Raw genomic sequence first — 13,521 nt, forward strand, 5'->3', positions numbered from 1 at the left:
CAGTGAAAGTCCATCCAAAGCCCTAAAATGCATATTATTTAATATACACCCCAAATGCGCATATTTGGCTGATGTCCTAGAGGTCACCTGCTGTCAGGGAGTCTCTGGATAAGGTGCTCCCTGACTTCGCTTTCCCCTGACAGCCGTAGTCGGGCTAGCGGTCAGCTCAGAGCAAAGCTGCAAGTGCATCTTGCACGTGAAAGGAGAAAGGGGAGATTTTTCCCTCTTCAAAGCAAGATGCTTGGGAGTTGTGCTGAGGAAGTGGGAAAGGAAGTGCTCAGGAAGGTGGACGAGTTGACACATCTCTTTTCACTGACACTTGCTGTCAAATGTTGGAGTTCCCCTGAGGACAAGGGATTTAGGCAGGGCTAGACGGGGACCGTTTCGACAAAGAGGCATGTGGCTAAACAGCCTTCACTGAACCCCATCAGTTCTCAGGGCAACCTGCTGGAAAGAAACGACCAATCGGGGGGGGGGGGGGGTTGGGGAAAAAAACCTTCTTCTGATAAGTGGACCAGGTTCACATGACGTGACAACCCAGCATGGCTGGTGACCCATGATGGATTCTCGTGTTGTGCGAACCCAGCCAGTGAAACGATGTGTCCTGCATTTCCTGTCCTCGAAACTTGTGGGTGCACTGAATACATTCAGGTCTCTCTCTCTCACAGGCACAGCCTCCTTTCTTGGTTTTTGGCAATTTCCTACTTTTATTCACCTTCTCTGATCAAGCCCATGTAATTTCTGCCCTCTCTGGTTTCTCTCTTCCTGCTCGAGTGGCTTTCTGATGGATAGTTTTAATTTACAGTTGACTGACACTTCTTTTTAAACCTTGGCAGCAATTTGGGTGCTCCTTGGATTCCCGTCCGAACCCTGTCCTCCCACCCTGTCACTCTTTTTTAAGAGCATCAGAAGCCCACCCCTCCCCATCCTATCTGATGAACTCCTCTCCAGCCTGCCCCACCCCTGCTTTCCAATTTCCCAAGCTGATTTGTTTTTTGATTGCTTTATTGCTTGTCTTCATGTTCTCAAATCTATTACCTACCCCTTGTTGCTTCTCATTACCATTTCTGCCTCCTTTAGTTTGCTGGAGTCCGTATGCTAATTCGTGACTCTAATCTTACTAAAGAAGGCATCTTTGTACTCTTTTGTCACTGAAGATGAAACAAAATGGAATTGTTAAGAAACCGTGGCCCGCTATCCCTCCATGGAAAAATATGCCTCCACTTGGGATATTTTTCACTGGATCTTTCCAGACGCCCCATCCCTGAGTCGTTCAGAGCAGGAAGGCAGTCCTCATCCAGAATCGAGGGGCTCCCCTTCATGCATGGTGGCAGCAATGTCATGGTGCAGCCCTGGTAGGGTTAATGATGTCATCACTGCTGCCACCACTGTTGAGACCCCGCTCTTAGCTGCAATCCCCATAGCAGCTCAAGAACCTGAATTTTCCTAGAAATTATCTGTTGTCCCCTGTTCTGATGAAAAGGATGTTGGGGGACTTGGTCCTGAGTGGGGAATGAAAACACTTTAGCTGGGCAAAAGACCTGCTCCTAGCAGAGAAGGGAAGTTCTTTGATATGCATTGATGCCTCTGCTTGAAACGTCAGGTTCTCCTTGGCATGGGGGTGGTGGAAAGGAGCTATGGGGCCCTTGATTTGTATGCTAGCATTTACCACAACCCCACTGTTGGGGGAAGAAGGATGGTCCCCGTGGAACTGCTTCCTGACCCCTATTCCAAGGACCACCTGGGTGTATCGTAGCCCTTTGAGAAATGCACTGCTTTAAGATCCACATTGCTGGTCTTAAGATTTGGGTGAGTTATCGTAGGAGAGGCTGAAGCAGACCTGAGATCATTTTGTGGCGTAAGATCAGCTTTCGAAGGGAAGAGTCCATGCCCAGATGTGGACTTGACTTGCCTGGAGACGTGACCCCAGGTGCCTGCCACACCCGCCTCTCCAGTGCCAAGTGGCTCCCAGCCGCCATCTTGGATTGGCCACAAGGCCTTGGGATTAAGCCGTTTCGGAGCAAGGGCACAGGGGGAAAGCACGGATGCCACTGTGCTTCCTTCCTGCAGTACTGCAGAAGCACTCGCCATCCGGGCACTGAGGGCGGTGGCCAGAAGCTGCCCATCAGCTCTAGAGGAAAAGGGGTGATGTTCATACAATAGGGTCCAGGAGAAAGATCAGAAAGAGGCCTGCAGATGGTGGGGGGCCACCTTTCTGCTGAAGCTGGCCCCGTTCGACTGTTGTTGCTGGAGCACAAACCAGACCCAGTGGGAAAAGAAGGGCCATATCCTGCCGCTGCTAACTTGTGTGGACAGACACACCAAGCCTTCTGGGGAAGGAGCGGATTCTGAGCCCTTCTCTGGCTTCACGTGCTTTCTCCCCAGCTGCGGCAGCTACGTTCTATTTCATTAGCGGGTTGAGAACAGATGCAGCCTACAAAAAGGATATGCAGTTCATGATGCATTAAATATCCCCGCTTAATGAATAGCACCAAAGATTAAACAAAGGTAGAGAGCAGCATCTGATTAATGCGAGTTCTCTCCCACGTACTTTATAAATGTAGATCACTTTGGGGAAGGGAGGAAGACAGTGTCTTGTTGAACTCAATAAATATCACCTGTCTGTTCTGCTACCGGAAAAAGAGTCATATATTTTCCTACTTGTTTACCAATGGCACGGTTTTTAACCAGTTTACCATTCTGAAAGGAATGAAGGGACTCTGTAAATTCTCCTGCAGGGATATGGGAACAGAAGCGTTACTGAGATGCCCCAATATACCCTCGGTTATCCTTTTTTATGGATAATATAACCACATCTCTCCAACCCTGCAAAGTAGGCCAGGCTGAGCATCAGTGACTGCCCCAAGGTCACCCCCTAAGCTTCATGGCCAGGTGGGACTTGAACCCAGATCCACTGAGTCCCCTGTCCTGCCCTCTAACAACCTCTCCATTCTTATTGCTTCCTGCGTTTATGGACTAAACCGTTTCTGAACCAAAAATTGTCCTGCCATTGTGTGTGGAAGCTGCCGGATTAAGAACTGTGCTCTGTGTGTTTCTTATGAATCGTAATCATGACATTTTGCAATCTGCATAAATCCTGCCAACCAGGCCAGAGTGCAGAATGTCTCTTAGGTTGCGTAATTTATTTTGCCACTCCTGCTCGCCCTCTTTCCTCTGCTGCTGCTGTTGGCTATAGTGGATGGGTCCCAATATTCATCCTCGACAATTTCCTTGGGCTCTGGAGATGCAATTGTGTATTGCCTGCAAATTCTCCAAGCTCCTCTGCCACAAGGAGGGCTAGAAACATAGCAAAACACACTAAACAAATGGTGCTTCCCAGAAAGCTGAATCTTGGTCCCCAGTGCAGTGTTCTGAACTCCGGGGGAATCATAGCCTTGCTATTTCACTTTCAAAGTCCTAATTTTAGTTTCTAAACTGTGCTGCTCCACTTGACCTCACCTACCTGTTTTGTCTCTCTCTCTCTCTCTCTCTCTCTCTCTCGTACAATTTCCATGCTATTTGTCGAATTTCTCATCCGTGGTTTTTCTGCTGCCCTTTCTCCCAGATGTTGCCTATATCTCTTGCAGAATCGGCTCGATGTTCCGTGTCTCACTTTCTGCCTTTTACTTCTGTCTGTTTGTGATTTCAGTGGACTTCTCTGTGTCAAAAAAAGTCTCCTTTTAGAAGCAGAGCAAATTTAGACGCCTTGAAGGTACCCCCCCTCCTGACACACCAAGGGGTAGTGTGCTCCTAGTAACACGCTTGCATGCTTCTCTAACCTACGACATCGTTACTATTTGGTGCCTTTTCCTCATTTAGTGTTATTTTTTTTTTTCTCCTGAGAAAAAGTTCTTCCACTCATAACATGGACTGCCACATTTCTTGGAACGTTTGCTGGGCCATCGAACTACCAAAGTGCTCTGCATTTATGAAGCAGATCCAGGATAAATTCATGTCTTCCCACCCCCATTTTTAAAATCTCTCCATTGCTCTTCCCCTGTCAATCGTTTCCTCTAATCCCTTCCGTCATGCCACCTACCAATTTTGGAAGGGGGAAATTGCTTCCTCGTCTTGAAGTCCTTTTAACCTAAATATGCTCAGGATGTTTTGAGGAAACCAACCGTTAGATGTACAAAGAGACCCATTGCCAATTTCTTTTGATCTGTGTGTGTTGGAGAACCCAATTATCTGAGGTTGCTGCTTTTTTGCAAATTGACAGCAGCAATGTATGCTGGATCTTCTTCTTAAATGGCACCCTTTTCTTCCAACCAAACTTGCACTGGATTTGGGTTCTTGAATCGCTTGTTTTGATTCAAGCTTTACTAGCTGAGCCTTACTATGCAGGGGGGATGCATCAAGTGATGGAAATGAACTGAACTGGTGGAATCTTCACCCCACATCACCCCATTCCATCAGGGGGGCCCACGGGTTTATTTCTCTGTAAGGGGCACCCCCCGCTATCTGTGTGTTTGTGTACAGAGGTTTCCCCCTGAATTTTGGAAGTGGGTTTGAATGGTTGGGGCATGGGACCTGATGAACATCTCGGTTGTCATTATATGCATTTGCCAACACGACACAAATTCGGGAACCTTCTGCCTGGGCCGTACCAGAAATAGCTTGCCATCCATTTGGCGAAAGATTCATTAGCCTAGGCTGCAATCCTATACTCTCTCCTAGGACTAAACTCCATTGAACTGAATGGAGCTTTCTGTGGACCTGAATAGGATCATGCTATCGGTTGATATATTTTAATCTTCCTATAGACCTTAAGAAAGGGATAGGATTCACCTGCCTTCTAGACAGCTATCCCCAACCTGGCACCCTCCAGGTGTTTTGGGCTAGAATTCCCATAATCTCTGGACATTGCCCATGCTGTCTGGAACTGATGGGAGTCGTACTCCAAGTTTCCTGAGGCACCGGTTGGGGAAGGCTTCAGTGGGGCCCGAGGAAGAGAATTTGCTGGATGAAGAAATAATTGTTTGACCAGGGATGGAAGCAACAGGGTAAGAAGGGAAAACAGGGTGAATGCCGGTACCATGCGGTAATAATTCTCCTCTCAAATTTGTGTCAAGTGTCCAAAAATTTACGATTTATGACCAACTTCCATTTCACAGAATGCCAAATGGGGTTGGGGATGGAATTGCTGGGGCTCCTCTTCAAGACTTATCTGCAAGGAATTGCACAGGGGACACAACGATGCGTATTTTAAGATCTTGCTAATATTTGCAGTGTGGAAAGGATAACCACATACAGTAATAGCTACGCATTACAAATTTGCTCAGCCAATGAACTCCATTAGCTAAACATTGTGAGGTGCATGTGAAGAGACCCTTGGAGTATTTTTTCCAAGGGGGCTTCTCATCACACACCACCACTGATCTCTGCCCTTTCCGGATACCCATTCCGAGGTCTCAACATTTTGTAGTGAGGCGGGCTCAGTTCTGGAGTTTGTTTGCTTAGCAATGGAAGGCTTTTGCTGTCCACTCAAATGCTGATCTATTTAGGGATGTGCAAAACCTTCTCATCCCCTAATTATTTCCGTGGAAAATATGCAGAGATTTTGCCTAGCAAGAATAACCCTCCCACATGCCAGAAAATTGTTGTTCTCAGTTTCACGATAGGGGAAATACTGTGGCAACTGAAGTTCAGGTGGAACTTTCTACCCAACTGTCATTTCACCTCAACCAAAGTTGCTTGCAAAATGAAAGAAAGAAGTATTTCATGAGAAACTGATTCCAGTGCTTTTAGTGCTTTCAAAATGAATTTGTGCATGCCAATATTTAAATTATGAACATGTGTATAATTTGGTGGAAGAGGTTGCTAGGAAAACCATGATGGAAGGCTCCTTCTAGCCAAAATTAAGCACACTGACGTCAGTGGAAGAACGTATTCCCTGTTTCAGCCTCCTCTCCCCTCCCTCTGCTCTCCGGGGGTGTTCTGCAGAGAAATCCTAGGCATGTTTGCTTAGAAATAGGCTCCTCTGAGGCCAATGCAGCTTTGCCCCACTGAAGAGTGAATAGAATAGAAGCCATTGAGTGAAACATGGCACAAATAGTTGACAGTCATACGAAAGATGTTCCAATGCTCTTCCTGAAGCCAGCCCTCCCTACTCCCTTTCCCTCTCCATCTCCAAATCTCTCCAGTGGGGTAGGGGACCTACCAAGCATTGGGATTGCCCAAAACTGGGCAAGGTCATCCTGTCTCGTTTGCCCAAGGATCCTGGTCTTACAGCATGGACTTCACCATTGGGCTGAACTATTTATGCATCAACGTGGGAGTAAATTCCATGGAACCTGATGGACCTTACTTCCAAGTGCTTGATCAACAATGTCCCTTTTTCTAGCTAAAGTGGCTGGATAACGTCCCTGTTTTTCAAATACTTAGAGCCAAGATGGCAGCTGTTGTCCCAAGCCTTCCAGATTGGGCTTTGTGGCATGTGGTGAGGTTTGGGGGGTTCCTCTGCCTAGTGAAGGTTTCTCCAGCTTGTTGACCATTCAGTTCCAATTTAGGGCCAAAAGGTGTGGCTGATATTTACTGGAGGTTGACAAAGTGTGTCTCCATTTGGAGCAGGAAGTGTGGGATAGAATGGTAACTCGTTATCCTTGAAGGCCCTGATGCCAGATACTCATGCAGGACAGGAGTCAGCAATGGGAAAAGCAGGACCAGGTCTCCCCTCCCAGGGGACACTGGGGAGGCATGTTAGCTCCACCTCTGGCCATGAAAGCAGCCGCCATACCACTCTGCAAAATGGCGGGTGTGTCTCGTCCACTGTCCTCCATCCCCAGCAGTGAGTGGCCCCAGCCGCACCAGTAGGAATTCAGCCCCACCAAAACTGGCGGGACAGCTTTCTCAGTGAACACGGGAGCCTGCATGCCGGATTCCTGATTACGCATGGAAGCGAGCTGGGACAAAATGGCGAGGGGGCGGGGAGAGCAGAGTGGTGGAAATGAGCAGCGTGGGACTCGTGCCAAATCTTGAATCAAAAGTGCACTTCATCGCTTCCTCCTAATTCAGTCTTCCAGTCAGCCCTGGATAGATGGTGCTGCCCACCAGGTCAATGACACCTTGCACATGGATAACATTTGTGTCTTTGCACGCTGGGGGGTGACATACACATCTCCTGTTACGGGGACTTTTTTATCTCTTCCAGGCCAAGCAAGCTCTGGGCTTAAAAGGTCTGTTTCTCAGAAATCCAAAGCAGGCATCTCTCGACAGTCATGTTGCTGGCCAACTCAACCGCAAACACTCCTTTAGCAGCCAGCTTTTACGGCGGACGGCCAGCGCGCCCACTAAGACCCAGAAGAAAACCAAGAAGGGCTTTCCCGAGATGATGATGGATGGCAGAGACAACAGCTCTGAGGGGGCTGGAGAAGACCATGAACTCGAAGAATCCTCTTATCCTCGTTTCGACCAAGAGCCAGAATGTGCTTCCCCGGCACCTTCTCTCAGAGACGGTGCCAACCGGGAGGCTCAAAGCAAGGGGTTGAAAGGTAAGGCCCACAGTTCTGGCAAAGGCCAAGCCGGCCACGGCCGTGCACACAGGGACGCGACCTTCAGTGAGCCCGTCCGGAGGTCCAACCGGGTCCAGCTGCAGGAGCCTCCGAGCGAGAAGCAGGGTGTGTTTGCCCGCTGTGCCATCAATGGATCCGGTAGGATTGGCATGGCCACCAACTGCATGAAGTGCATGATTGGCTCGAGTGGAAGCCCGGATCTAGATTGCAAGGAGAGTGACCATCCTACCACAGGGCCTGCTCCTCACGATGCGCCCCCCTGCGGCCGGTATAGCAGCCCGGCGGGAGACGAGGAGAGGCTAGAGCTAAGAAATTGGGGGATCCAAGAGCAGCCCAGGTCGCAGTCAGATCTGCATCTGTGCATTGGCTACGGGGCTGCCGGTAGCCTTCCCAGGACTCGCCAGCCCTTTGCGTCCTCAGGGAAGAAAGCCGGTGATTCCAAAAGTCATGGGCTCAAAGGGCCTTCCCGGCCACGGTGGCAGGGCCAGCCCGGTGGCAAATACGGAAGCACCGTCAACTTGGTGACTACCAGCAATGGCTCCATATCCTCCAACTCCAGCAGCTTGGAGAGCCTTGGAAGTCCCAACCTCCCTCAGCGTTGGTCTGAGAGCTCCAGAAAACAGGCGGGCACCCTTCAGAGGGAAATGAATGCCTTGTTTGCTGAAAAAATGGAGGAAATTCGGAGTAAATCTCCCATATTCTTTACTGGTAAGACCAGATCTTCTTCACCCATCCCTTGGCTGTAGACCATCTTGTCATTTCAGTTTCCCTTTAGAAACCCTGACCTGCATTCCCCATTTAGTTGAGCTTTTAATTTTGCCATTTTTGCTTTTTGTTGGGGTCAGGGCAGCGGGAGCAACCATAGAATCATGTGTTCATACACCTGTTCAGAGCTTTCTCCACTCTAGATGCCTCCAGTCTAGACGAGCAGTTGTTTCTTCTGTATGTCAGTCCATCTTCTGTAGCAAACCTTCTGTAGATTTCTGGAGCCTCCCTCTCCCTCGCCCTCTCTCCTCCATCTCTTGCCTCCTGTGTTCTAAATCATGCATTGCATAACTCTGATTCTAAGATTTGTTTTGCATTCAACCAGTGTATCGTGTTGATATTCCAGTACAAAAAGGGGGAAAGAATTTACTCTTAGTATCTCCACTGATGGTTTTAGTTTAGCTATTTGGACATTTGCCACGTAAAGATTGAGCACAGACATTAAGCTATCGTTTCAAGACCCCATAAGATACTTCTCTTTGTTTGGGCTTAGATCAGACATTGGATAGCATTTCTCTTGGGTTTGATTTACTTCCATTTTGTTTCATAGTCTGGGAGGCCATATCTGGAGTCCCAGTTCCAGCACCGTCTCAGAGGTGGGACTCCAGAGGCCAGACCACTGGGTCTGTTCCCTGTCAGGATTTCCCAAAATATTTGTTCCTGCAATGCCATTGTTTGCTGGTGGCTCTTGAGGTAAGATGACAACATCACAACCCTACACAGCCAGTTGGACTCCACAAGCGACGATGCTAAACACCAAAATTATTTATTTAAGTCATTTTTATGAAGTTATTTTTTAATATTTTTCCTAGATTCCCATTGGCATCAGTCTGATCAGAGGGAAAGCTTCTGCTCCTCTTCAGATCAACTGGTGGCTGATTCCCTGAAGGAAAGGATGCTTTTGAGAACAGCCAGAAGTTTCACAAACATCCTTTAGCCCCTTTCAACGCAGCTCAATTAATATTTGCCTTGTTTCAGGCTGTTCCATTTTAGCCAATTGATTTGGTGATCTGAACTTGCTTTTACACACCCCCTCCTTTTTCTCTTGTCTGTCTCAAATAGACATACAGTGCATTTCTGAGCACCACTACTCAGATTTAAACCCAACTGTATTCAATAGTATTTACTCCCAGGTAAGTGTGCATAGGATTACAGGCTATGGCTACAGTGCTATATTACATTCAGCCAGTAATGAAGTCCCAGTGATCTCCATGGGACTACTTTAGAGTAAACATCCACTGGATTGCCCTGTATTGTAAGGATGTCCAGTGTCCCTGTTTTATACAAAATATGTGTTCTGGCAGCCAGAAAATTTTACTATTAAAAACACCCCTGCTTTGTAGCCTCAGGTGGCTGAGCTCTGTATCAAAACTGACGCCATCTGCCCACTGGGACATTTAACCAAACCCTTCTGCCATGTTCACAGCCTTACATGCCAAATTCAGAAGGAAGAACTAGTTCCAAGCATCTCTTCCTCACAACTTGAAGGTTAGGGTCTTGTTCTTATGCCTGGAAGAGTGGGCTTGTCGGTTTGCTTTTTTAATTCCTCCCCTACCATTTTCCTGGTTGGGGCACACCTGGTTGAAAAAGAAATCTCAGAATCCTACAGGCTGCTTGTTCCAGTCCCTTTTCTGACCCTGCTTCTCCTTACTAATTTATCCCTTACCTGTTCTGGCCTGCCCAGAATTAACTGATTTTTTTTCCTCTGTTCTGTCCTATTCCACATGCATACTCTTGTCTCTGTAGTTAAGAACTGAAAGGATGAACGAGTTACAGGTAACTCTTCAGCACTGAGCGTCTAAGTGCTCAATATTGCCTGGTTTTCCCTCATTTCTGTTTGGCACTTCAATTAATGCTCAGCGTTTCCCCTTCCGAGTCTTCGCTTACATTCCCAATATATCCCACGCATGATTCCAATTTGCTTTGGGGTTCCAGGAGGATTGGCTGCCTTCCTCAGCCCCTTCCTCAGCTTGGTATATCCTACTTTATACAGCATAAAAGATGCAGACCTCTTCCTGCTACACATGGCACACACCCCTGGGCATGAACAGTGCCCAAATGTTTCTGCAAACATCTCTGTTTCACTGCACCATGCCTCTGCATGCGTGTGTCCCCCGTGTATCTGAGTTTTCTGCAAAATACTAACACTTGACTCATCCCTGGAAATTCTCAGCACCCAAATTCGTGATCCTGGATTTTGCAGGTCCAGTTTTCCTGGGCTTGCTTCTGCAATGGAGGTTGCATTTAAAAAAAAAAAATAAGGCCAAATTTGTACAGAGGATCGTGGATGCAAAGTGTTGACATTTTGATGGGCTTGTACTCATGCATATCGCGCCAAGGTTCTGTGCATGCATGTGTTTGTGCTTGCGTAACGAAACCAATGTGCAGAAGCTTGTGTATGTATCAATCCCAACTGGAAGCTTGTCTAGAAGCGCCTTGTCTTCTCCCTCCTGTGAAGCAGAGGTTCAGAACATTGCAATGTTGCGGTGGGAACGCCTCCCGCTTGAGTGATAGGATGCCAGCTTCTGGCAGAACACCAGGAGAAACTTCTTGGCCCTCAGAGCAACGCAACACTGGGACCCTTGGCCTAGGGAGTTTGTGGGCTCTCCCACACTGGGCACCTTCAACAGGTAGATGGGCAGCCATCAGTTAGGGTGGATCAACCTGGAGTCGTGCGTTGGGCAAGGGATTGGAGCCAGTGGTCTAATGGGTACCTTCCAACTCTACTGTCCTATGACTCTCCCTTTCCTTGGTCCACCACAGCTGCACCTTTGCAGGTACCTAGGGGAGGAGACACCCTCCTTCCTGCAGTGTGTGCTGGCCTCCAGCGAAAGGGGCTCAGCCCTTCCTCTCTTGCCGAAGGGGCACTAAGGAACATCCGCGCTCTTCAGAGAAGTAGCAAAGGGAGCCAGACTCTTCTTTCGGGGACTCCCCAGAAGAGGGAGGCGCATGCCTGCAGTGAGGCTATGGCAGAGAGCTGTGCTGCTTTTCCAGGAGAATCCGTTCGTACCAGACCCAGCCATCCTAAGGATGGCTCATTTGGCTAGTTCAAAACTTGTGTGAAACAGAGATGAGCACCGCCCCTTTTAAACTGGTACATGGCGAGGCAAGTGACTCTGGTTCTTTCGGATGCCTCATATTTCAGGAGGATGGTCTGGCTGGGACCTCCATCCCCCTGCCTGTTTGGCACCCCGTCCCCATCTTTGTCGAGACAGGCAAATCATCCAGTGTCCACCTCCATTGTTACAGGGACTGTGTGGCTGATTCTTTGAAGTGAGTCTTTAAAATCTGTGTGGCTCCCCTGCATGGAGGTGGAAGCTGGATGCTAGCCCTGGGAGTACAGGTGGCCAAGGTGGGCCGGAGGATCTGGGCACTCCCTTTCCCCTTCCTTGTGTGAAAAAGGTTCAGGAGACGCAAGAATAATCCAGTCTGTCCAGATGTTCTCAACAATAGGTTTAGACCAAGTAGGATCCTAACGCAAGGGAGATAAAGAAATCCATCCCTGATTGACTGTGCTCACATTTGCGGGTTTCCTTCCCCCACAGACGTCCGCCAATGCTCAATGCAGAGGTCCATCCCTTCATTATGCAGCCTGGAGACCATCAGTGAAGAACCCTTTGTTGCCAACGAGAACCAGCCCACCAGCTCTTGCTTTCCTCTGCCCACCTCCCCTGCCGGTGATTCTGAAGAAGGACCTGGGCCCGATTATTCCTATGCAGATGGTCCAGATGGTCCCTTTGAGAGACCTCCTCTTCTGCAACGTGCCGTGGCAGTGACGAGGGAGAGCAGGTTCCTTGCAACCCGCCCCACCTTTGCAAGTGTCCAGGGATGGGGGGATGTTGGGACAAGCAGAGAAGACGGCGCCGGACAGAAAGGGGCACAGGGCAGTGCAGATCTGCCTGGCTCACCAACTCAGGACCATGTAGCGCTGGCCAACCCTTGGCTCTATTCCGCCAGAACTGGTCCGAAGCAAAGAGATGGGGTGCTTCTAGAACGGAGGAATGTTGGGAGAACTGAGAAGGGTGGCGCCGCAGCTGGGCAGCCACACCAAAGAGATGTGAGACGCAACATGCCTCCAAGCTCACCTCAGAAATCTCCCCAAGGAGCTCCAGACGCCGCAGTCCCCGTGTGTCGCATGATAGCAAGGAGGTCGAAGTGCGATGGGTACAAACTTTGTGACTGTTCCGTCTCAATGAGGCATCTCAATGGCTCTTCTCCGGCAGCCGAGGTCTACTCAGATGCCACCGTCAACGACCGTATCTGGAGCAAGCTCGACACCAACAGCCACAGGGACAGCATGTCTTCCTCCTCCAGCATGTCCTCCAATGACACCGTCATAGATCTTTCCATGCCCAACCTTGCTCGGAAAAGCCTCCCAGACTTGGAAGCTCAGCACGAGAACTTTGACGCCCGCCCTGGGAGAAGAGGCGTGCGCCCCTGGTCAGCTAACGCTGCCTCGAGGGGGGAAATGCCCCTGGTGACGAAAAGCAAGTCCAACCCCAACCTGAGGTCGGGGCAGCCCATGGAGGACGAGCTGTGCCCGAGGCCATTAGCTGGATTCCTCAAGCAGGGCTCACCGTCCATACCCAGGAGACACACCTGGAGCCGCTTGTATATGGAGAGCCTCAGGCAGTCCTGCCTCAGGTCCGGAGTCCGGGAGGAGGCTGAGCCCAGCCAGGCCAAGTCGAAAAGCCTTGGCGACCTGACCTCCGACGACATCACGTGCCCCTTCGAGAGCAAGTACCGCAGCATCAGCCGGAGCTTCATCACCCGGTCCATGCGGGAGCAGCGCCACGGCGCAGCCACACGGTCCCCGGCCAAGCCCCCGGACGGGCTGGCGGAGCGCCTGAGGAGGCTGACCACCTTCCAGAAGGAGGGCGACATCACCTCCCCAACCAGCCTCGAGCCCCACGAGTCCGAGGAGGAGGAGGAGGAGGGGACGGGCCTCCTCCGGCGGTCTTCCTCCAGGAGCCAGAGCAGGGTGCGCTACATCGCCAACCGGGCCAAGCAAGCGCAGGAGAGGCAGCGGCTGCAGAGCCTGGCCCTGAGCCGGGGGGGGCCCATCGAGGAGCGGGGCAACCCCGAAGGAGCCTGCTGCTTGCCGGGAGGGGCCTGCGGGGACGCGGCTTCCCCCAGTCTGTTTACAACCCCACTCAAGCACCAAACTGACTTGAACCGCGACGCCGAAGTCATCTTTCTGTTCAAACTGTAACGCTGGGAAGGGCTGACCGAGATCGATGTTTAC

The 13,521-nt window shown here is 49.9% G+C and overlaps 1 protein-coding gene across 1 annotated transcript in view; it reads left to right on the plus strand.

The window, feature by feature from the left end:
• Positions 1–13,488, plus strand: part of PLCH2 (phospholipase C eta 2) — a 94,017-nt gene extending 80,529 nt beyond the window's left edge. The window contains exons 21-22 of the mRNA XM_044445420.1: positions 7,151–8,219; positions 11,822–13,488. Coding sequence (XP_044301355.1) covers positions 7,151–8,219; positions 11,822–13,488 — 2,736 coding nt within the window. The remainder of the gene's footprint in view (positions 1–7,150; positions 8,220–11,821) is intronic.
• Positions 13,489–13,521: the final 33 nt, after the last annotated feature.

This window comes from Varanus komodoensis, unplaced genomic scaffold (assembly GCF_004798865.1).
Source record: "Varanus komodoensis strain SLA01 unplaced genomic scaffold, ASM479886v1 scaffold48, whole genome shotgun sequence".
NCBI classification, from domain to species: Eukaryota; Metazoa; Chordata; class Lepidosauria; order Squamata; family Varanidae; genus Varanus; species Varanus komodoensis.